This window comes from Acinonyx jubatus, chromosome C2 (assembly GCF_027475565.1).
Source record: "Acinonyx jubatus isolate Ajub_Pintada_27869175 chromosome C2, VMU_Ajub_asm_v1.0, whole genome shotgun sequence".
NCBI classification, from domain to species: domain Eukaryota; kingdom Metazoa; phylum Chordata; class Mammalia; order Carnivora; family Felidae; genus Acinonyx; species Acinonyx jubatus.
This window is the reverse complement of record NC_069384.1, coordinates 122,998,917-123,024,227: the sequence shown is the minus strand read 5'-3', so window position 1 is coordinate 123,024,227 and position 25,311 is coordinate 122,998,917. Positions and strand designations below refer to the sequence as shown.

Genomic DNA, 25,311 nt, shown 5'->3' with positions numbered 1-25,311 from the left:
AGCCTACCTGTAATTGAATTGTATTTCCCTGGCCATTGTGCACATTAGCATAAATAATTGATGTTAAGAAAATGCCCACTTCACCATCCAACTCCCTTAACTCCATACCCACCCACTTTGAGCTGTCTAAGAAGTTTCTTGACACCACTAAGAATCTGCCTGGTTTTCGCATCCTCTGCTTGACCTGTTTCGATCACAGTTCAGAGTCCAATCTGAAGTTGCTAGTACTGGAAAATGCTTCATCCAGGGTCATGCTGGAAGAATTGTTGGGTCTTGTTTTTAATTCTGACTCTTCCAGTCCTTCATATGCTCTGAGGAAAAGATGGTATATGACTTGGCCACAACTAAAATGTGAGTTCACTAGAGCTCATTGAAGACTAGGGAATTTCCTTATAAGCCAAGGCCATTTTCATCTTATTAACATTCCCATGTGTTCCAGGAACCTTAGGATTATCTGGGTTCTGCATTTCCCCCATGCACCTTCTAGGCTGACTGCCCTTTACTCCCACAGGCCATAGGGTTCTCCTGTCCCAATAACAGAAGTGTCAGATCCTCATCTACCCCTGCAAGAGCCACAATGACAGAGAAAAAAAGCTTAGCAAAAGCATGTAGTCATGAAGACTAAAGACACCAGCAGAGAAATGCATAGCACCTGGTCCATTGACCTAAAACTTGATCAATTTAGAATGCAGCATTCTTTTATGAGTTAATTCTGTAGTTAAATTTATAACCCAGGCCCCTGAGAAGAGCAAAGAAAGAAAAATGGCACTTCCACTCTGAAGGTTCATCCACTACCTATATTCCTGGTCAGGCACAGTGTCTGTGTAACAGAGGCACTTCTCCCTCCTTTCCTCCCCCCCCCCTTTTTTTTTTAAGCAAATTCACAAGCTGTGCCATAGGGCTTATTTGCTGAACTGTGGCTGGGGAATCTCCAGCAAGAATCATGAGGCAGAACAATTTCAAGCTTTACTTGGCATTGCTCTTATAGGCTGGAAAGACCTCCAGTCCTTTGCAGGGGCTGGGACTTGGCTCTCCATCATTATCAAGGCTTTGTAGCACAGTACCGAAGTTGTTGAAAGGCACCATGGAGAACATGTTTTATTGTGCTTGGCTTTCTAACCCCAGGTCTGAAAAGTTATACTCTATTAGACCTTCATGGGGGTCAGAGTGCTATGGCAACAGCCAATGCCAACTCCTTCCCAGGTGACCTGAAAATTTTGTCTCTGAATTTGATTCGAAACCTTTCTCTGCCTTATAATCACATTTTTATCTTTATTTTGGTCAGTATATTCACTATCATGCTCCTTTTATCCCTGCACAGATGACCTCAGTACCCTCAAGAATACAAAACCATAGTTAGATCATGTTGCTCATTCACATGGGCTCTTAGAATACCTTTGTGGATCAGAATCCTAGGTTCACATTCTGAGTTTGCATTATTTTGCTCCTAGACTGATACCTTGATGGAGAAAGTAGACCAGGCATTCAAGTAGTAGGCTTTCAAGAACTTTAGCAGGGTCACTAAAGTCTCTCCACAACAAGTTTGGTTACAAATCCAGGCCTCCTACTGTAGACATTTGGATAGACTGTAACCTAAGAAGGGTCACCTTGTACGTAGAAGATACCTCCAAATAGTCCTACTATTTTATATCCTAACACAGGGGAAAGGTTTAGCAGCCAGAATATAGCTCTTCTCCATCTCCAAAATACCGTTCACCACACCCCCAGGAAACTTAAAGCATGAGGCTCTGCTCTGATGGTTATAATGACTGCCTTGCTAACATAGTTCTCCACTGTCTGCTGGCCTAAGCCTCAATATTCTCGGGTAAGGTCACTGATGGCCATTTCCCAGCCAGTAGTAAAACATCCTAGTCTGAGAATGGATGTTTTTCCTCTCACCATTTGTAGATGCTTAATTCACTCTGTCTGCCTTAAACCGTATGGCCCCTGTCATCCCTAAAGTGCTTTTTGCTAACATAGTTTCCATAGATTCCATAGAGTGTCATAGCACTCATTAAATAGTTCATTGCACTTGCTTATCCTACATTGTAAGTTTGGTGGGAACAAGGGCTTTCTCTCCCTCACCATTTTGTCTTCAAGTTTTAAAACCATGTCTAGCATTCAGGTATTTACTGAATAAATAAGTAAATGTGGGCATGTAAATAGGAGCTGTGCCCTGTTTGCTCTTAATTGCCCGCTCCCTGATTTTGACCTCCTGTCTAACTAGACCTGTACTATCTTGTCTTTTCTACCGTACCTTGTTTCCCATGTCACTTCTGAACAATGTGATAATTTTGCCCCATCTAACGTGATTTTGTGGGGGGAAGTCAAATAATCATTGCTCTCTTCCCTGATTTTACTGAAGGCCCAGGGAGGTCAAGTGAGTTGATCAAGATTATAGAGCAAATCTATATGCCTAATGATTGCTACACTTGTCCCTTGGCAGATTTACATCTTTGGCTGGATGTGTCCAGTAAACATTATCTAGAGCCTCTTTTTTTTTTTTTTAATTTTTTTTTATTTTTTTCATGTTTATTTTTGAGAGAGAGTGTGAGTGGGGAAGGGGCGGAGAGAAGGAGACAGAGTCTGAAGCAGGCTTGAGGCTCTGAGCTGTCAGCAGAGAGCCTGACACGAGGCTCGAACTCATGAACCATGAGATCATGACCTGAGCCGAAGTCGGATGCCCAGCTGACTGAGCCACCCCGGTGCCTCTAGAAGCTTCTTTCAAGTCTTGCCCCCAATCAGGTTTCCTAAGCACCTGCAGCCAGTCTAATAACTGTTCTCCATCTCCAAAGTACCATCTTCAAAATAATCAGCTCTTGGAGAGTAATCATATGCTCCCACCCCTTGGCACCACCACTTTATTCTTGGAATAAAGAATGTTAGATGAGGTAATATCAAGCTGATTTTGAAGTCACAGCCTTGTCATATACGTAGGATGAGAGATGGGCAGAGCCTTGGGGCATGCGACCATTTCAGGGAGGGAAGGGGTGAGAGGACTGTAGCTTAAAGAGGTTAAAGTTTGGGCACTTGGGTCTTTTTTAAGTCAAGGTGGAAATGGGCAGTAGGGTAGCCAGAGAAGGATCCAGTGGGGTGGGGCAGAATAAAGATGCAAGAAAGAGGTGTGGAAAGTAGTTGCTGGATCAGGGTGGAAGGGCTTTGAGCTTGAAGTACCCCACTTCAACAAAGAGTGAAGAGAAATATTGGAGACATATTAGTGAGAAGTAGGAAGTTGTGTCCCAGGAAGAAAGCAAGGTCCCTGCAAAAATGAGGTGGGCACAGAGGGAGTTAGGGCATGAGGAGGTGGGAAGAATTTGAAATAGGAAGCAACCATCCTAGGGGATATTGGAATCTCTTGCCGGTCAGTGCAGCACTGATGGACCCAGGAATGAAGGTCCTGCTGAGGTGGGATAGCATGTACTGAGACCAGGCTGCCAGGTTTGGTGACTTCCATTGTAGTATCAGTGGTCTGGGATATGAAGCAGGAATGAGTGGTGGAAGGACAGTGAAACAGGGAATCTGCCTACTAAGTGGTGTATCTGAGCAGGGCATACAGGTCTGTGAGGGTCAAAAGTAGATAGAAGCTGAGGGCCTAGAAGGAACAGGACAGGGTGATGTGCATACAAGTAAGGGTGAGATTATATTTGGTCTGGGGAGAGGAGTAGATCAATATGTACGTTTTCTTCTGTCACTTTGAAACCTGCAAATTGATACATAAAAAATTATTCCTCTTCCATAGCTAAAGTATGGTTCCGTGTTCTTAGTAGTTGGTATTTTTCTCCCCACTACTGTTAACTTCAACACTGTTTTCTCTTCCCATTTGGCTTGAACATCTGGAGATTTCCCACCCGCTCCTGTTCTGAGGTCAGCCTTCTAACTCCTCTCATTTTGGTCTAGCTCAGTGATCCTTAGCCTTGGCTACGCACTGGACTCTGCCAACAGGTGCCTGAGCCCTACTCCACAGAATCTGATTTAATTGGTCTGAGGTTTTTTGTTTTTGTTTTTTAAGCTCCCCAGGTTGATCTTTCCAAGTGTTCTCCCAGCCAGGTGTTCTCCTAGGTGGGAGTGAGGACTCCCATTAATGTGTCACTCATGTTGGGGACAACCTTGTGAACACAGGCACACTTCTGTAGCCACAGCCATATCACAAGCATGGCTAAGCATCAGGACTCTGGAGTCAGATGCCTGGGTTCCTCTCAGTTTTGTAATCCCAGGCAAACTCTATATCATCTAGAATCCTCAGTTTCCCAATATGCTGATGAGAATAATCATAATAATGCCTGAAAAAGGGTTAAATCAGATAATGTAATAAGCTTATTAGCACAATGCCTAGCACATAGACGTACTTAACGAATATTAGGTTTTTTTGTTAACATTTTTGTTGGGATTGTGTTAGTATTGTTTCTAATATATGGTTTGTCCATAGGACCACACAAGTTAAGTTTAATTTCTTCCACACAGTATTTATTTTGTATGTATACATTGCTTAAATGAAGGAAGATTGTAAGCTATCTTGTTTTTAAATTAAAAAGCAAAAAAAAAGCTTTCTGACTGCAGTAACAGGCCATAGAGTTACAGTAAAAAGATGGCAGGGGTTACTTTTCTAAATATTTAGTTTAGTTTCCATTTGCTTGGTAAGAAAGTAGTCACAGGTTGGCTCTGTCAGAAACTTGTAGATTTCATAAAGGGCTGAGTGTGGACTACGATTTTTCTAGAATCTCAACTCTGGCAGGAACCTGCCCAATGATAATTCAGTTATATCTTTTACTTTTTCTCAATACTATTTACGCAACACCTCTGCAATATTTATGCCATGTAGCTACTGTTTTCAGTGTTTGTAAAAAATAAACAAAAAACCTGCCCCCTTAATGCCTATCATTCTGGCAGGTCCTTAGTGGGTAGTACTACCTTTCTGATGAAAGGTATTTCATCAGATATTTCTGATGAGCTAGCTGCCTGCCCCCACCACAAAATGATCATTCCAGGGGTCAAAACTCTTGCTAAAAACAACATTAAACGTCTGATGGATATTAACATACTTGCATTTACAAGCAGTGAAATTTGTCGTCTTCATGTTGTTATTTATGCAGCATTAACCTTTTTCTCCAGATCATTGAGACTGAAAATATGATGGACCGAATTGTGACTGGCTTGTCTGAGTCTAGTGTCAAGGTGCGGTTAGCTGCCGTCAGGTATGAGCTTTAAATGGTCTGAATAAAAACCCTTTGCCGTGTGTTTAACCTGTTTCCTTTCCGGACCTTCACTGAGTAAGCGCAGAATCCAAATGTTACTCAAAAGTATTCTCAGGTGAACTCATACAGTGTGTAGCATCGTTTAACAGAGAAGCTAGCTTGAAAAGCCCGTGAAGCCCTGAAGTAGTTGAATTAACAATGTCTATAGATATACTTGAAGTGCATATCAGTAATTAGTGAAATGCCAAGCAGTGTGTTTGAAAAGTAAAAGTTTGAGCTTCTTTTGAAGCTAATTTTGATTGTTCTTTGTAGATGTTTGCACAGTTTATCTAGATCTGTGCAGCAGCTTCGAACCAGTTTCCAGGATCATGCTGTGTGGAAACCTTTAATGAAGGTAAGAAGCAAGCAGCAAGCAGCATCCATTCCCACAGAGTCTTTCGTGAGTTGAGGTAGCTGACCGCCCTCCCGGTCTAGGAGCATGGCTGGTGTTTGTTTAAAACATTTTGAATATTTATCTTCTCAAATCTGATGTTGTAAGCATCTCAAGGTCTGCTGAACCTGTTTCCAGGGTCAGCATCTCAAGTGTGACAGGGAAACAGGTGCCTAGTTATCTTTTCTTAAATGAAAGTTTAGTTTTTCATCTTATCTCCTTGTATGTTTGGTATTATTACACTTTAGACTTGATCCAAAGTCTTTGTAATTTTTAATTATAAGAAGGAAAGAAATCAGCTATTTAGAGATATAACTTGTTCCTAGTCTTTTGGGAATCCCTGGATATTTTTTTTTACCACAGTGTTATCTTCTGCTTCTCTACACCAATATCACTTCTTTGGTCTTATAGCTTTCCTTGAGGGCCAAAAACGAAAAAGTCGTTCAGGCCAAATAAGTCTGAATCAAGACTTCAACTAGGCATCAGGTGGCTGCTGATGTCCGCCGTCCCCCCCCCCCCCCCCCCGCCGATATATTACAGAACCGTAGGTCAACTTGGTCTCTGGTCCACCATTTTTTTTTTTTTTTTTTTTTTTTTTTAAGTCATCATACACCTTGCATTTAATTGACAGAATTTTTTTTATTTAAGTTTTTGGTTTTTGTTTTTCAGTACCTACTATGAAAATCTCTGGGCACACTACAGACCACTTGCTCTCATCTTAAAGCTTCAGGTTACAGTAGAGACATCATTGTGGTAGAAATAGGGGAGGCTTCAGGCAGGAAACATACGAAGTGGGGCTTTGAGGGAAAAAAGGAAGGCGGGAGGATTTTCCAGAGGGAGGAACAGCATGAGCAGAAACACTATGTATGGTCCATGTAGGTAGGAAGCATAAGGATGTCTTCATACTGTGGTAGAGGGGTGGGGTATTAGCACCAGGTGAAAGAGTTGGACCAGTGCTCTCTTCAGGAAGGCTGTTGTGAGATCGGCACTCTTGTTTTTAGATGGCACCTTTTTCATAGTAGCATAATCTGGATTCATTGATTCTGTCCATTCAGGATTTTTTTTTTTTTTTTTTTTTTTTAATGCTCTCCTGTTTCCCAAAATAATTCCCAAATATTTCCTCTGGAGCCATTTTCTCTAATTGCTCAGCTCATATGAATCAGAAGTGGAACAACATGCTGTTTCTAGCTAGTTCTACCTGGGCAAAGGTTTGGTGAGCCATGTAGAAGGATTTCGTTCACTTGGGTACATGTGAGTGTATCAAACTACTACTTTGTTGCACAAAATGTAATACTAAAAGCTTGGAAGTAAATCATTGATTTATTTCAGATACTTTTAGGTTTCTGTTCAAAGGCTATTTGCATGGCTATTGATTTTTTTCCCCTTTTGCTTTGCTATGTTTTCAACTATTGGTTAGCAAACTATAGAAGAATAGGCATTTGATTTTAATTAAAAATTTTATTTGTTGTCATTTTTTGTCCTTATTTTGGTGAAATTCTGTTTGGTCAGTGTTAGATGTCTGCTTCTGAATTTCAGTGTTCTATCTTACACTACATTGAGTAATGCTTTTAAAATTTTCATAGAATCTATCCTGTTTCTATCATTGTTACCTCATTTGAAAATAAAACTCGATAAAAGTGCATTAATCTCTATATAACAACGAATAGTATTTGTAAAGTCAATTATTAAAGCAACTTTTTAAAGCCTTGGTAGGCACTCACTTATTTCTACCAATGATTCTAAGTAGTATAATTTTTGCAAAATGATTGCTTTCCTTTTTTTAAAATTTTTTAAAATGTTTTATTTATTCTTGAGAGAGAGAGAGAGAGAGAGAGAAAGAGAAACAGAGCATGAGCGAGGGAGGGCCAGAGAGGGAGGGAGACACAGAATCCGAAGCAGACTCCAGGCTCTGAGCTGTCAGCACAGAGCCCGACGCGGGGCTCAAACTCACAAGCCTTGAGATCATGACCTGAGCCAAAGTCGGACACTCAACCAACTGAGCCACCCAGGCACCCCTGTTTTTATTAATTCACATTCTTTGAGCACCCCTTTTGTGCACTGCCATTCAGTTGATAGGGGCGAGGATAAATTAGACCATAGATAGATTAGTCCTTTAAGAAGCTTAAACTTGTTAATAGCAAAGGAGATTGGCATGGCTGCACAAAGAATTTGAATAGTGGGCCGTAACAAGGGTCCTAGGAAAGGTCAGAAACTAAGGCAGGAGGTGTTCAGAGGAAGATGGAACAGCTTCTGACTGGAAGGGCTTCAAGGGAGCTTGTGGAATGGGGATGAGCTTAAAGAACGGGTAGGGCGTGTACCTGAGGGATATAGGAAGGGAAGGATATGGCAAGGGAAGATACATAATCTCAGAGGGGGTTGTGGCAAACACAGAGATCAGGATGCATAGTATATGAGATTTGATCTTCATCAACTAGGTAACAGTGCACAGGAGAGTTAAAATGCGGTATCTTAAAAGAACTATTTCTATTTTGTAATTCTTGCTTATTCTTGGGAACTTCAGCCTTGATTTAGCTGAAGAAAGCAGATAACATGTTTAACTCTGAATTTTTTTTTTGCGATGATCCATTTCCAGTTTGTATAACTAGATCTTCTAAGATTCCTTTTGGGATCATGAGTCCAATCCTGATCTGATCGCTGATGCAGAGGATTTAGTTGAAGTGGATATTCTATATAAGTGGTGGTGTTTCTGAAGCCTTCTCTCTTAGAATCTAGAAACCACAGGTTCTGATAACAGCTAATGGTGACTAACACTTGTCATTGTGCTTTGCTGTCTTCCGAGTTGAGTGGGAGTCCATGGCAGTTTGTTTACTTCATACCTGTTATAGGTGGACGATAACAGTTATGACAATAAATTAACTTTAAAAACTTGCATTTCTGTGTGCCAGTTACTGTTCTAAAATTTTTTCACATGTTAATTCTCACAACAATACCATTATCCCCACTTTACAGCCAAGGAATTAGCATACTTATTTAGTGTTGGAACTGAAGTTTGCATTCAGGAAGTCTGTGTTCTTTATTCTCCTGTTGCTTCCCTTAACATTCACCGTATCACATTTAATCTTCAAAAGTCCTGCGAAGGAAGTGCAGTTTTCCTCAATTCAGAGACTCAGAGAGGTTAAGTAAACTTGAGCATATTTAAGTAAACTTGAGCACATCTAGTAAGTGGATTAGGGTTGGGACCAGGGCTGTGATTCCAGTGCTGAAAACCAGTCCCCACATTGCCCTAGCTGTGTAGTAGCTTGACTCATCCATCCTCTTGGTCAAACAGGTCCTTCTAGAGACAACATACATCAGAACGTTTCAGGCCCTAGGGCAACTTTGTGGTTTCATAAGTGGTCTGATGTGATGGAGTGAATGGAGCTAACTTGTCCCAAAGCCATCCTGTGGTGTTCACACTTGTCGTATAGAGCACCCCCTCCCTGACTTGTGTTTGTCTCTTTCTGTGCAGCACCTGCCATCCTGGCAGTGGGGCTGTAGCTTCTCCTGCAAGATAGGTGCAAGGGTCTTAGTCATAATTAGAGCACCGGGTAAGGTTTGACACGGTATCAAGTGGATCTTTCCTAACTCTTTCTCCGATACGAAAAGTCACGTTACAAGATAAATTGTGTTTGGTTCTCATTTGTTCTTATGATCTCACCTTCATTGTTCCAAACCATTAATAGCATCCCTTTTTTAAATTCCATAGGTTTTACAAAATGCACCAGATGAAATCCTAGTAGTAGCATCTTCCATGCTATGTAATCTTCTTCTTGAATTTTCTCCAAGCAAAGAGGTTAGTATCAATTTCTCTTCCTAGGCTTTGCCCAGTCTAGAGCTTAGTCAAATAATTTTCACAGCAGTTAACTGAAATTGCAGGATTGGGGTTTAAAAACTACTTCTGAATTGTTTGATGAGGGGTGTGCATGCAAATTAAATCATTTTTCAAAATACGGTTTTAATTTCCTATTCTCCCTTTTCTGTCTGGCATATGAAGCTCATTTAAAAGATATTGTAGCTTACAGTTAACCTAAACTGCCCACAACTGCAAATGTAAGGAATAATTACAAAAGTAATAGACTATTTTCAAACTGTATATACTAAAGAATAAATGAAGACTCAATTTTATAAACCAGGATTGGAAATCGTTTCAAGGAAATAACTGCTGCCATTGGAAAATCATCTTTTTAATGTTTAATGTTAATGGTAGTTGTTTGGGGAGAGATTGCAAGTGGGAATATTTTTTCCCTTTTATACATTTTACAAATTACATGTGTATGTATTGTTTTTAGACTAGGGAAAACTAAAATAAGCTTTAATAAAGGAGGGAAGGAGCCTTATAAAGTTAGTTTTATTATGTGAAAATATCTCTGGTCTGCCCAGTTGCGAGCCAAGGGTTAGCCACTACCCTTTATTTAGTAGTTCCATTTTTGTTGAGTTTCTTTTTGGCATTGCAATACCTGTAGGCTTTTGACTATAATTAGGAAGGCATTTAGTAACAAGGTGGAGGTTCAGAGACAGTTATTCAGCCAGCAGAAATCTTGGAACAAACGGGGAGAGACTGGGAGTTATTCTGAAGGAAGAGAAAGTCTAGACAGGATGCCATAGTTTCCATCTGTTTTTCTCTGCCCTGGTCCTGGGGTTCTTGGCATGATGATGATCTGATTGCAGTCAGTACAATACCATTTATCATCCCAAACAGCTCTTCTGTTGCCTCAGATCTACCTTCCAAATATATAGTCAGGGTCTGGTTAGAAGTGAGGTACATGAGCTCAGGCATAGGATCATTAATGTGATTGATTTTTTTTTTAATTAAAGAAAATTTTTAAGTTTATTTATTTTGAGAAAAGGAGTGTGCATGCACATGTGCACAAGCGGGGGAGGGGCAGAGAAAGATGGAGCGAGGGAATCCCATTCAGGCTCCGCCCTATCACTGTGGAACAGGGCACGAACTTAGGAACCGTGAGGTCATGACCTGAGCCAAAATCAAGAGTAGATGCTTAACGACTGAGCCTCTCAGGTGCCCCCATTTTTTTAATATTAAAAATAAACTGGACCCTGAACTGCAAGGGAAGGAAATGCTATAAAAGCATTTATTAGGCTAGTTGACAAAATTGACACACAGACTATAGATTTGATAAAAGTATTGTTTTAACGTTAATTTCTCTGAATTTGGTAACTGCTCTGTAGTTATCTAAGAGAACATCTTCGTACTTAGGAAATACATATTGAAGTATGAGGGGTATATGCTCTACTTTCAAATTGTTCGGAAAAAGGTAAATGTGGATATGGGCATACAGAAGGAGAGAGATAATGATACAGCAAACACAGCAAAATGTTAAAAATTGTTGAATCTGGGAAAAGAATAAGTGGAAGTACCTTATACTATTCTTGCCGCTTTATGAGTTTGAAGTTACTTCCAAATAAAAAATAAACAAAACAGGAGGTGAGGAGATGGGCAAAATGGATGAAAGGGAATTGGGAGACACAGTCTTCTAGTTGTGGAACGAGTAAGTCTCAGGAGTGACAGGTATTGTAATAGCATCATATGGTGATGGGCTGTACACATAGCATGATGTATATATAAACTTGTTAAATCACTGTTGTACAACTGAAACAATGTAATATTTTGTGTCCACCATACTCAAAAAAGGTTTCAAAAAGAACAAAACCAATTTGTACAAGTGGAGGAATGTGTACCCTTTTCCAAAAGTTTTTGAAAAGCACTGCCCTTTTTTTCCCCTGTGTAAGTCTGAATTGCTTAAGACAGTTCTGGAACCCACTTGAAAGGTAGCCTTTTAAGCATTCTTCGGTGACAGTAGATCTTTCCTCTAAGGTGTGAATTTTTTTTTTTTTTTTAGAAATTATTAAACCTGTTTTCAGCCAAGGATCCTAAGTAATAAAGTATGCTATGTTAGATGTAAAACGTGGCATGATTCTAAAAGTATGTGGCAGTTTTGTTCGTACCATTCATAGGTAGTCCTGACAGTAGTTCTAAAAGATGGGTTCTGCGGCATGTTTGGAATAACACTGACAATCTGGAAAGAAGAGTTTGGTTATGTAAGTTCCGTCTAAGCCACCATGTTGTCATAGTCCCAGCAGGTTAAGAACACGTGGGATACACGTGTGCAGCAGGCAGGGAGTGAGCATCTCAAATGACGGTGAGCATGAGAATGTGGAATTAGATAGTGGAATCATAAGGTCATGTGTGGAATGTACAGAAATTAAGACAACTCCGGAGTCTTTCAGAACTACATAGAAAAGAGAAATGACTGGGACTATTTTTAGTGTTGGAATTATTAAGAGAAGAACTGTTCTTGCCCTTCTCAAGGTAATTTTTGTATCCTTGTGAAAGTCGCTTGGAGTTGGGTGAGAGTAGGAAAGAAACCATAGACAGAGTGCCAGGGTATATATACATTCAGTCGCAAACCTGACTTTAAAACTGCATTTTTCCTTTCCAATCATAGCCAATTTTAGAATCCGGAGCTGTGGAACTACTTTGTGGATTAACCCAAAGTGAAAATCCCGCTTTGCGAGTGAATGGAATTTGGGCTTTAATGGTATGTTTCGTTCTTTTATATATGTCATCATTTACAAAGAGAATGGAGCTGTTATCAAAGTAAAAACTAACGAATGTGTACTTTGAAATGTCTGCAATCTGCTTTTTAAAAAATGTTATTTTGGCCCAGTTTCCTAATGACCGAGGACCTGGAAGACTGAGTAGTCAACTTTCAGATTTGAATATAAACAAGTTGCACGTCCACTGGGTGCCACAATTCTCCCATTTTATTATTAAGGAAAGTGGATACATGTTGAAACTGGACATCAAACATGGAGAAAGCCAATTTTCCTTATCATGAATATATTGATACCTGCCTTAAGCTACCTGCTTTACAAAGCCCTTTCATGTCTCCTTTGCTCTTTATAACAACTCTGAAATAAGATAAGCCAGGAGTATTCATATTTCACAGACAAGTAAACTCAAGCACAGAGTGATTAAGTAACTTGCCCAGTGTAACAGAACAATGCATAAGTGCTTAATAATTTCTTAACAACTTCTAGTAAATAATTTGTGATAATCTAAATTATAAAACTTTGTAACTATGAAGTCAATAACCATTTTTCCTTAAGATTTACTAAAATAAAATTTGTTGAAATTGAAAATGAAAATCCTACACGGATTTCTTCAAATATAATTATAGTAGTTACAATTTAGTTACTACGCATCAGACACTAAGCACTGTGTTTTATCTCTAATTCTGGTTTTGAGTTATATTGGTTTATATCCGCTTTATAATTGGGAAACTGGGACTTGGAGGGTAAATGAATCATCCGGGTTGTCACAAGTAATAAGTGATGACAAAAGGTTCTGAACCTGTTTCAGACTCATATTCTTCTTCCTGTTCCATGTATATCTGCTGTTTTTTCAGACAAACTTTGTGATAGAAATAATCATCTTCTAAGCAAACACCGAATCCAGTAGTTTCGGGTATTTTTCTCTTAAACTTTGCATCAGCTGTTAGCACTTCTCTGTCTTGAGACTCTTTCCCAGGAGTTAGCTTTGTTTTTTTTTTTTTTTTTTTTTTAAACCTCACTTTCTTCCCAGCCACCTTTTTAACCTCTTTCTCAGGGAATGTTTCCCCAGTTTCAGTACCCAGGTTCCAATTCCCTTTACACTTGAGTTTCAGGGACTTCACCTACTCTCATGGTTTCACCGCCCCCTAATAGAAGTTACTTTGAAATATATATACCCAAACAAAATTGTCCCTTGTTTCCCAGGTCTATCACTTAAATGGCCTGTGAGACTTCATTTGTGGCCTCCCTGACAGGTACAATTTACTGTTGAAAATTGAACTTATCCCACTCCTCATCCATATTAACTATCTTATTCTCCTTAGTCACCGTATAACCAGCTGCTGCTTTCTTCTCTGCCCACCAAATATCAAATCCTGGAATCATCTTTGGCTTGAGTCTTTCCTTTTTTTTTTTTTTTTTTTTTTTGAGAAACAGAGTGTGAGCAGGGGAGGGTCAGAGACAGAGTGAGACACAGATTCCAAGGCAGGCTCCAGGCTCTGAGCTGTTGGCACAGAGTCTGATGCAAGGCTCAACTCACGAACCGTGAAATCATGACCTGAGCTGAAGTCTGTTGCTTAACTGATTGAGCCACCTAGGCGCCCCTGGCTTGGGTCTTTGTGACACAGCCCAGTACTCTTTTTACTCTGCCATGCCACCTTGTGTCATTAGGTAACTTCATCTTTCGCATGTCTTAGCTCCTTAATTAAAAATAAGTTCCTGTAGGGCAATAACCACGTATTATAATAAGTCTGTAGTTTACAAGAGATTTTTGTACCAGAAGTTGATTTACGAGTTATTTGGAATTTGCTGTGTTTTTATTTTCTTCAGATGTTTTTATAGCTTCAGGTTAAGCTGGGGTAAGCCATAATTTGTGCAGGAAGGAGAAAAAGGAGCAAAATAGACACCAGCCATCTGGAGTTGCTAGTAATTTGGATTCACCTCCTACCCCTTGAAGAGGTTCCTATATAATATAGCCCAGCCATATCAACCCTAGCATAGTACTGTGAATATACTAGGTGTTTCAGGACTGGTAAAGTTAACAAAATCCACTACTAACTTGAACCCATAATATGGAAGTCCTTTTTAGTTATTCTCAAAATGGGTGGCACAGTATAGTCATTAGCAGTAATTTTGTTACTGAAGTGCGCAGAAGGCAATTTGATAACCAGAAAGATTTCTCGAAAGTAACCAAGCTCAGGGGTGCCTGGGTGGCTCAGTCAGTTGAGAATCTGACTTGGGCTCAGGTCATGATCTCACAGTTCGTGAGTTTAAGCCTCACATCAAGCTCTCTCTGCTGTTAGTGCAGAGCCCACTTCAGATCCTCTGTCCCCCTCTCTCTGCCCCTTCCCTACTTGCACTCTCTCTCTCAAAAATAAATTTAAAAAATAAAAATTAAAAAAACAAAAGTAATCAAGCTCATAGATACAGATAATAGATTGGTGGTTGCCAGAGGCAGTGGTGGGAGAAATGGGTGAACTGGTTTTTTGTTTGGGTTTTTTTCCTTTTTTAGTCTAAGTAAATTGAATAATTTTTTAAAACTAACAGTAGATTTTGTATTTATTTGACAAATCTTAAGACACTCAAATGCCCATATCAGGAAGTGGTCATATTCCTTATACAGGAGGGTATATAGGAGTTATAGTTATTTTTCTCTTGATATAATTAATAGGTGATTAACAGGATTCAGAAACATAATGTGACTTAAATTTAAGGATTTCTGCAGCTTTTAATTTTACTTTGAAAATTATCAGAGTTACTATTAAAATATAATTTAATAAAGCAAATTATGTATGTTTCTTGAAACTTCTTTAATCCTTTCAGAATATGGCATTTCAGGCTGAACAAAAAATAAAAGCAGATATTTTACGAAGCTTGAGTACTGAACAGCTCTTCCGGTTATTATCAGATTCAGATTTGAATGTGCTGATGAAGACATTGGGACTTCTTAGAAATCTCCTCTCTACTCGGCCTGTAAGTAAAATCATCCAGGTTTCCAGATGAACTACCCCTGCATATGCAGTGCGAAACGTTGCCCACCCTCACTGTTCCCATCGATATCTGCCCAGAAGTGATTCAAATGCTGCCCCTTTCCAAAGAAGTTTGAAGTTAGTATCAATATCACTTGCCTAGGTGTTCTGGGAGCTGCTTTACCATAAAGCCACCTGACCCTCCACTCCTCCGCTGCCTGTCCTGTCTCCCTCTCCTTACTCCATGCTAGATGTGAGCCGGCCTTGATATGTCACTTTATTCTTACTTGGTTTGCTGGCCAGAGTGGGTTTTCTCATCTGCCTAAATCACTTACCTCTGGGGCCTCTGTTTCTTTCCCTTTAAAGAATCCTTCTCAGTGCTATTCCACAGATAGCTCCTCACCCTGCCAACATTTACTGGATTGACCTCTGAAGATGTCAGCATGGGGAACAGTGGGTATATGTCAAAGCAGGAGAGGCTGAGCCTTGTGGGGTCCCTCTCCTTGTTCTCTAATGTTCCATGAACAACAGTGTCAGTGACATTCAGGTAGATGAACCATGGTGGTTCCTTTGTGCCTCACTTGTTTTCTGAGCCTTACTCGTACATTTGTGCGCCAGGGTGTTAGTAAATCTGTGCCATATTTTCCATGTCTCTGGCTTCTCTCCCTTCCCCATACATTTTTAAAATTCCTTTTTCTTTAATATCTTTGGGCTTGAGGATCCCCAGTGATTGCAGTCCTGTATTCTATCAGGCCAAGTCTGTGTTCTCTTTATCTTCAAGTCATCCAGAAAAATGTAAAATATACATGTACGTGTGTGTACATAATGTATATCTCTATATGTATATGTGTACACATATATAGAGAGAGAGGGAGAGAGAAGGCCAAATGCACTAAAGGATAAACACTATCCGTTGGTATCTAGTTCTATATGCAGTTCTCTTTCAAGCAGTTATGTATTATATTGTTTAACTTTGAGAAGCTTTCTGTTCTTTTCTATGGTGTTTTTCTCTGTTCCCCAGATAATAATTATGGGTTTTCCATTATTTTGCAGCATATAGATAAAATAATGAGTACACATGGGAAGCAAATTATGCAAGCCGTCACCCTTATTCTGGAAGGAGAGCATAACATTGAGGTCAAAGAGCAGGTATGTGTCCCCCCACCCCCTTTTATTTTCCCCTGAGGAAAATCTTCCACGTGTGAATATCAAGAAGGATCCTCATTAGGAGTCTCCTGAATATTCAGATCTGCGAAAGATACATTGCTGAGATCAGAGGTGCTGTAGAGACCAGAAAGATTTGAGAAGAAAGATCCTCCATCACCCCTGAAACTGTCTTCAAGAATTCTTCCTCCCAGAATAGAAGAAAGCATTACCAGAGTCTGTAGTTTTACCCTCTGTGTCATGCACTGTGCACACTGTCCCTGTATATATAGGGATATCACCTTTGATCATCCCAGAGTGAATCCACTCTCCAGGACTCATCATTTCCAGCTTTCTATATCCACCATGCACTGAACTGAAACTCCTGTGACACCCTGATAAAATAATCCCTTATGGTGGAGTTGTTTTTCATTTTTTTAACTCTAATACATCCCTGCTCTTTATTCCTATCCCATACTTCTACTTTCTGTTTTGTTTCAGTACGGCAGGTTTAGGGTAGGCATAAAAATACAGAGACCCTGCATTCATCAGGGGACAGTTTGGGAATTACTTTTCTGTATTTCCTGGGATTTATTATAGGATCTTTAACATAGTGTATGTTTTGTCATAAAAAGAAAGGTCACCTACAAACTTAAATTTCTAATACAAGATCTGAGGCAATGGTAATGTTCAACTCTCTGACATAGATGTTGGCTACATGGTGTGTTCACTTTCAAAATTCATTGAGCTGCACACTTTCATGCGTGGAGGAAACCTGCCCAAGGTCATCAGTGGAGAGTTGAACCTAGAGTCTAAGTGCAGGGCCCATGCTCCGCATTCTCTTTGTTCCTGAGTGAGAGTAATTCCTCAGGCTTCAGAACAGTCCAGGAAGTAAGAGTGGTAGAATGTGGGGGCTGTGATTGAATTTGTGAGCAAAAAAGGCAAAAATATTTGACAAAGTGATTTAAGATGGACATGGTAGCTGATTTCTCTTAAAATTCAATAATAAACAACTTTGTTTATTGATAAAAATTTAACACAGAAAAACTAATCTCATAGGCATCACTGAAATTAGGTTGAATGTGATCTATTGAACACAACAATGAAGAAGATGCATTGTTCAAAATATTCTACCTGAAGAGCATAGGTGTCCATTTTGTCTATAAAAACGCCTCACCTAGATAGAATTCCTTTAACTTGAAAAGTGTAGCAAGACAAAAAGTTGAGGCAAGATTTGGATGAGGGCCAAAAAAAAAAAAAAAAAAAAAAAGACCAATAACAGTAATGTGTTCTGTCAGGACTCAAATTATACTCTTCATATAGATCTTGGTGATGGTCTGGGAGTGGGTAGGTGATGATGGGAGGCTTAAACTGTCTGGTTGTTAGCTGGAAGTTTAATTCTTCTCCGACATTATCTGATAATGTCTTTTTCTTTCTTGAGGTATATTGACATCCAATAAGCTACATATATTTGAAGTGTATACTGTGATATGTTGACATAGGTATATACCATGAAGTGGTCACCACAATCAAGATAGTGAACATATCTATCACTGTCCTTCTATTGGGAGCAAGACAAGTATGTCCATTCTTTCCAGTCTTATTCAGCAGCCTCTGGAGTTGCTACCAAGTGCAATAAAGCAAGAAAAAGAAATAAAAGGCATGTAGATTGGAAAGGAAGAAATAAAACTATTCCCAGACAACATGAATGCCTTGATAGAAAATGCCATGGACTCATCAAAAAAAGTTAGAACTAATCAATGAATTAGCCAAGGCTACGAGATAGAGAAAGCTATTGTATTTTTTTTAATTTTATTTTTTTACTTTTTAAAATTTACATCCAAATTAGTTAGCATATAGTGAAACAGTGATTTCGGGAGTAGATTCCTTAATGCCCCTTACCCATTTAGCCCATCCCCCCTCCCACAACCCCTCCAACAACCCTCAGTTCTCCATATTTATGAGTCTCTTTTGTTTTGTCCGCCTCCCTGTTTTTATATTATTTTTGTTTACCTTCCCTTATATTCATCTGTTTTGTCTCTTAAAGTCCTCATATGAGTAAAGTCATATGATATTTGTCTTTCTCTGACTAATTTTGCTTAGCATAATACCCTCCAGTTCTATCCACGTAGTTGCAAATGGCAAAATTTCATTCTTTTTGATTGCCGAGTAATACTCCAGTGTGTGTGTGTGTGTGTGTGTGTGTGTGTGTGTGTGTACACATACCACATCTTCTTTATCCATTCATCCATCGATGGACATTTGGGCTCTTTCCATAATTTGACTATTGTTGATAGTGCTGCTATAAGCATGGGGGTGCATGTGTAGTTCTATTTTTAGTTTTTTGAGGAACCTCCATACTGTTTTCCAGAGTGGCTGCACCAGCTTGCATTCCCACCAACAGTGCAAAAGAGATCCTCTTTCTCTGCATCCTCGCCAACATCTTTTGTTGCCTGAGTTGTTAATGTTAGCCATTCTGACAGGTGTGAGGTGGTATCTCATTGTGGTTTTGATTTGTATTTCCCTGATGATGAGTGATGTGGAGCATTTTTTCATGTGTCTGTTGGCCATCTAGATGTCTTCTTTGGAGAAGTGTCTATTCATGTCTTTTGCCCATATCTTCACTGGATTATTTGTTTTTTGGGTGTTGAGTTTGGTAAGTTCTTTGTAGATTTTGGATACTAACCCTTTATCTGAGATGTCATTTGCGAATATCTTCTCCCATTCTGTTGGTTGCCTTTTAGTTTTGCTGATTGTTTGCTTCGCTGTGCAGAAGCTTTTTATTTTGATGAGGTCCCAGTAGTTCATTTTTGCTTTTGTTTCCCTTGCCTCTGGAGACGGGTTGAGTAAGAAATTGCTGCGGGCAAGATGAAAGAGGTTTTTGCCTGCTTTCTCCTGGAGGATTTTGATGGCTTCCTTTCTTACATTGAGGTCTTTCATCCACTTTGAGTTTATTTTTGTGTATGGTGTAAGGAAGTGGTCCCGGTTCATTCTCCTGCATGTCGCTGTCCAGTTTTCCAGCACCACTTGCTGAAGAGACTGTCTTTATTCCATTCGATAGTCTTTCCTGCTTTGTCAAAGATTAGTTGCCCATACGTTTGTGGGTCCATTTCTGGGTTCTCTATTCTATTACATTGATCTGAGTGTCTGTTCTTGTACCAGTACCATACTGCCCTGATGATTACAAAAAGCTATTGTATTTTTAATATAGTGGTGTGAACAAGTAGAATTTGAAATTCTAAAAACAGTACCATTTATAGTAGCTCAGAAACCATGATATACTTATGTATAAATCTCACCAAATATGTGCAGGATCTCTATGCTGAAAACTTCAAAACGCTGATAATGAAAAAAATTAAATACCTAAATAAATGGAGAGGTACACCATATTAATGTCATTATGTCTTATTCTTGACATATTTTGTTGGATTCAATTTACTGAAATTTGGTAAGAAATGCTTCACATCTATATTCATGAGAGATAATGCTGTGTAGCTTGTGATGTCTTTATCTGATGTTAATATTGATATTTGATTATTGGGGAATGCTTGCCTCAGGGAATGAGGTGAAGGCATTCCCTCCTCAGTTTTTGTAAGGAATTTGTGACGAATTGGTATTCTTTCTTTCTTAAATTTTGGTGGAATATACCAGTGAAGCCATCTGGAACATTGTATTTCTTTTGTGGAAACGTGTTTAGCTAAATTCTATTTCTTTTACAGAAGGAGGAATATTCATGTTACCTATTTCTTCTTGAGTGAGCTTTGGTATTTTGCATCCTTCAAGAATTTGTCCGTTTCATCTTTTTCAAATTTATTAACATAAAGTATTTCATAATATTCTCTTATCTTTTTAAAGTCTGTAGTATTCTTTGCATTTTGTCTCCCCTTTTGTTCTTTTAGTTGGTGATTCCTTTGTTCCTGTTCAGTCTGGCTAGAGGTTTATCAACTTAATTGATCTTTTCAGAGAAGAAGCTTTTGATTTCATTGATTTTTTTCCCCCTCTATTTTCTCTATTTCAGGGGTTGGCAAACTTTTTTTTTTTTTTTTGGCAAACTTTTTCTACAAAGGTCAGGGTAGATATCTTAAGTTTTGCAGGTCATCCAGTCAGCTGTGCTGTTCTAGCCTGAAAGCAGCTATAGACAATATGTAAGCAAGTAGACATGGTTATTTTCCAAGAACATTCTATTGGCCAAACAGGGAGTGGGTTGGATTTGGCCGGCAAGCTATAATTTGCCAGTCCCTGCTCCATATCATTAATCTCCCGTTGTTCACACGAGTATGTGTGTGTGCCGTGTGCACATGGACATCTGTGTAGCTTTCCTCTCTGCTCCCTAGCTTCCAGGTTAAATTGTTGGGCCCAAGAACTAATTGATCCTTTTAAGACTGTTACAGTGGGGGTTGTGTGGGCTTCAAAACAGACCTGTAGCTCACTGTGCCATGCTGTCCAAGCCTGAGCATGCATGGGTGTATTCGTGCACTCCAAGAAGGGGAATCACTTGCCTATCTTGCTGAACTAGTCTATTCTGAGAAATAATTCGTGAAATCCCCCTTACATTTGTCTTAGTGGGTAAGAGAGGGGTAGGTAGTTGTTGCCTAGATAAGGCTAAAGGTGTTTGTCGTTCCCTCCTCTTCCTGGGAATACCTAGGTCATGAAGCCTTTTAAGTTGTGAACCATGGTTAAGAGTCCAAACCTATTTATCCCCTTCCTGTCCCCTCAGTCCTAAGAAATTCAAGGGTATTGTGCCTGCCAAGATTGTTGACAGGCTCACATGTTCCAGCTCACTTTGAAATCTGACATCCTCCTCAGAGCATCTCACATACTTCTGGAGCATATCAGCATACTCTCAATCATGGCTTTCGTGCCCTGGAATAGACCTCGGTGCCTGCTCAAGCCTTGAATTATAAATTGCATTTTCTATGTGTCTTGTATCCCACAGGCAAACTTTTTTTTCCTTTTTTTTTTTTTTCAAACCTCAGGACTCACTCCCTAACCTAAGAAGAATAAGATCACACACTCTTTATAGCTGAGTCTTTAGGCCATAGTAAGAAAACAGTCTCCTCAATTAGCTGTAATCTTCAAGCTTAATTAGCTTAAGTCTGCCAGAAGAAAGGTTAGAGTTGGAGAAAAGTATTTGAATTTAGACCCTATTCGCACTTCTCATCACTTTGTTTGAGTGGTTCTTCGCTGTGCTCCAGGACTCACTGTCACTTCCTCCAAGAAGCCTTCCCTGACCATTGAAGTATCAAGCAAGCGCATGTCATGCTTTCTCGGTTCCATTTTTCCTCTGTCACATCACAGTGAGATGTAATTGTGTGATGGCTTCAAAGTCAGGTAGTGTGTGTTACTCCTGTCTTACCTGATGCCCTGCAGAGTGCACGCATATTGTAGGTGCTCAGTAAGTGTTTGTTGAATTGCAGATACTGACACTGACTGGCTCAGTATCCTTTCCACAGTTCTCTCACCTTTGCCTAACCCTTGCCTTCTGCTGGTCTGGCTGTGAGACTCCCAGCAGCTGACAGAAAGTCCCTTCCTCCACTGCCATTGTGGTGATTATCCTCAGGTTACCCTGACCTGCCAGCTGGCACAGGCTCCCTCCAGTCTCGTTAGGCCAACCTGGACTAAGCTCCTTCACACATTTTCCTTACCTTTTTGTTCCTCTAGCCAGGTTTTTAAAAGTCAAGAGATCCTAAATGCATGTCTAGTGGACAGGATCCAGGCCCTCACCCAGAAGGTGAGGTAGCTTGGAGCTTGGGAGCAGGTAGCACTTGGAGCGGGTGGGCAGGAGGGAGGTTGCAACACCTGTGACGCTCCCACCAAAGAGACCACTTTTTTGAAGAAACCTCATTGGGTTAGCAATAAGAGTTTGTTTTAGGAATGAAATTTTCAAGAAAATGATAACAGTTTTATATGAGAGCATGAACTATAAGACATGGCTGCCTTTGCCCAGTGATGGCTTATGCCCCAAAAGAAACTAATGAGATATTTGGGTTCTCTTTTGCCTAAGGTAGACTTTCCTTAGGTGTGGTTACTTCATTGGCGATGGTGTCAGGAGAGAAGAGATCAGAGTGGGACCTGTGAGCGTCTGTGTACTTCAGGTGGGAAATTGCCTGGGCTCTTGAGAGCTTGCCTCTGGGACTACAGAGCTTTCCTGATCACCAGCCCTTTGTTCTTTTCCAGACACTGTGCATCCTAGCCAACATAGCAGATGGGACAACAGCAAAAGAACTCATTATGACCAATGATGACATCCTGCAGAAAATCAAGTATTACATGGTAGGCCTTTGTCCCTTTCACTGCTCCACGGTAGCTTCATCAGAAGACAGGGACTATAGCATTGTTAGTGCAAAACAAATGGTGCAGAGATTAAAAAAAAGAAGAGACTACTCTGTAACAGATTTAAGGAGCTCTCTTTCATCCTGAAGAAAAAGAGACTGGAAGGCCTTGAAGCTTGTGCTCTTTGGCAGTATTACAACCCATCCATCACCCCACTCCCCACCCTCGTTGTCTCCTGATTGCCTCCTTACTCAGTGAAGACTTGGGCTCTTGGATTTCCTTCAGTGCCCCGAAACCCCTGTCTTATCTCTCAAGGCTTCTGTCTGATGTGTGTGAGCTCTTAAGCCTCCAGCACCCGTGGCACTTGTTCTTTGACCTGTTTGCTTGCAAACACAATCTGCTACCTACTTCCAAACACGTCGGTCACCTATTGCCACAGCCATCCCGTGGATCTTGTCATCAGCAGAAACTGCCCATTGCCAAAATCTGACAGTCTTTTCATTCTGTCAGTGTCTCCTAACAAAACCCTAACTGTGGGTGAACCTGTCTTCTCTTTGCCTGCCTGTCAGAGTCCACAGCTGCAGAGAAAGGCATAGAACCAGGCTGATTGGTTTCATGTTAATTTCACAGTTTACAACCAACCCACCCCCACCCCCACCCCCACCATGGGTACTGAGCAGTGTCTACTACCCCTCTGTGATTCTCCAGCAAGCTGACACCTCTCATGCAAAATGGGTTCTTACCTTCTTGTTCTTTAAACCTCACCTTTTCTCTCCCTCATCACTCATAGTGATGACTTCACCTTCTGTTCTATTATGAGAATAGAGGCCAGAATCCCTTAGTGGCTCCCTGTTAACACCTTGCATAACATCCGTACCCACCTTGTGATGGCCTGTGAAGTCCTGCATGATCCGACTCATCCGTATCCCCAACTCCTCTCATTTCCCTCTTTGCTTTGTTCATTACACTGACCTCCTTCTGTTCCTTAAAAAGGCCATGCATGTTCCTTCCTACCTTGGGACGTTTGTACATGCTGGCTCTGCTCTGCCTGGAACACTTTTCTTCGCACTCTTTGGTGTGCCTTCTAACCTCTCAGATCTGAGTTCAACTGACACATCTTGTGGGCTCTTATCCATGTGGGTTATACTTTGTTACCTTCAGAGCACTTAGCTGAATTACAGTGATACATAAAAGTGTTTGTGTCCCTCACGTAAGCTCCATGAAGGCAAGAACTAGGTCAGTTTTGTGTACATTTTCGTATCTATCACCTTGGACGATGCCTGGCCTTTAGTATGTGCTCAGTAAATATTTGTTGAATGAAGCAGTAATGCTTCAACCAGGATTTCCCTTATCTTGCCAATACCAGATCCACATAGTATCTCCAATCTTTTCAAAGTTTTTCTTGATTTTCCATATCCACTGAGGTATACCTGTTCATAGCCATCTTTGTAAAAGTATCTTCTATACACGCTAACTCCTTCTTCACCTCTAAAATTCAATGACCTCCATGATGCCAAATCCAAAGTTTTCTCTCCTAATCTCACCTCACGTACAGCAGCCTTCAACACAGCTGACCATTTCCTCTTGGAAACATTCTTTTCTTATGTTTTCCATGACAGCATCCCTCCTTGCTTAGCCCTGGACTCTTCTTTTCTCTCCTACATGATCTCCTGAGACCTGTGGTCTTTATTACACTATTACACAGTGGCATTTCCTAGGGAGCTTTCAAAGATTGTAGCCTTGTCCCTTTCCTTTCAAGCTTCTGATTTAATAGGTCTGGGTTGTGGCTTGGGCATCAGGGTTTTTGAAAGTTCTCCAGGTGGTTCTTATGTATAGCTGTGGTTGAAAACCCCTGGTTTAGGGGGATCTCATCCACTCCCATGGCTTTTACCATCCTCTCTATGCTTTTTTTGGTTTCTGGGCTCTGGTCTAGTAGTCTTGATAAATGGAATAGGCATTTATAGCATTTACATTTTCCATAGTATCCAACAATATAAAATACAAACAAAGTAATGGTTACTGGCCTTCAAAAGCTATGACAACAAGCTTTCCTGATGGTGCCTGCAGCTCTGCAAACGCTTGTTCTTAATGTGGGCAGGGCGTAGAGGAGGGTCACATGGAGGACTCATATATCCTGCCTACTCTACATCTCCATGTGCCTGTCTGATGCTTCCTGAAGGTGATGTTTAAAGATGAATTCTTGGGGCACCTGGGTGACTTGGTCGGTTAAGCATTCAACATTGACTCGGGTCATCATCTCACAGTTTGTGGGTTCGAGCCCTGTGTCTGGCTCTGTACTGACAGCTCAGAGCCTGGAGCCTGCTTTGGATTCTGTGTCCTTCTCTCTCTGCCCCTCCCCCATTCACACGGTCTCTCTCTCTCTCCCTCTCTCTCTCTCTCTCCCTCTCTCTCTCTCTCTCTCTCTCTCTCTCAAAAAATAAATAAACATTAAAAAAATAAAAATTGGGGTTTTTTTTAATACTCTTATTTTAGAGAGAGAGTGTGAGTGAGGGAGGGGCAGAGAGAGGGAGACACAGAATCTGAAGCAGGCTCCACGCTCTGAGCTGTCAGCACAGAGCCCGACATGGGGCTCGAACCCACAAACCATGAGATCGTGACCTGAGCTGAAGTCTGATGCCCAACCAACTGAGCCACCCAGATGCCCTAGAAATGAATTCTTAAATATCTCCCCTAAACCGAAGTTTCTTCTCTCCTGGTCTTTCCCATCTCAGTA

At 40.4% G+C, this 25,311-nt stretch overlaps 1 protein-coding gene across 2 annotated transcripts in view; it reads left to right on the top strand.

Moving 5' to 3' along the window:
* Nucleotides 1-25,311, top strand: part of ARMC8 (armadillo repeat containing 8) — a 105,524-nt gene that overhangs the window by 71,307 nt on the left and 8,906 nt on the right. For both annotated transcript variants that reach the window (XM_053221409.1, XM_015074174.3), the window contains 7 exons: nt 5,110-5,192; nt 5,505-5,586; nt 9,329-9,415; nt 12,087-12,179; nt 15,016-15,165; nt 16,215-16,310; nt 22,482-22,577. In XM_053221409.1, coding sequence (XP_053077384.1) covers nt 5,110-5,192; nt 5,505-5,586; nt 9,329-9,415; nt 12,087-12,179; nt 15,016-15,165; nt 16,215-16,310; nt 22,482-22,577 — 687 coding nt within the window. The remainder of the gene's footprint in view (nt 1-5,109; nt 5,193-5,504; nt 5,587-9,328; nt 9,416-12,086; nt 12,180-15,015; nt 15,166-16,214; nt 16,311-22,481; nt 22,578-25,311) is intronic.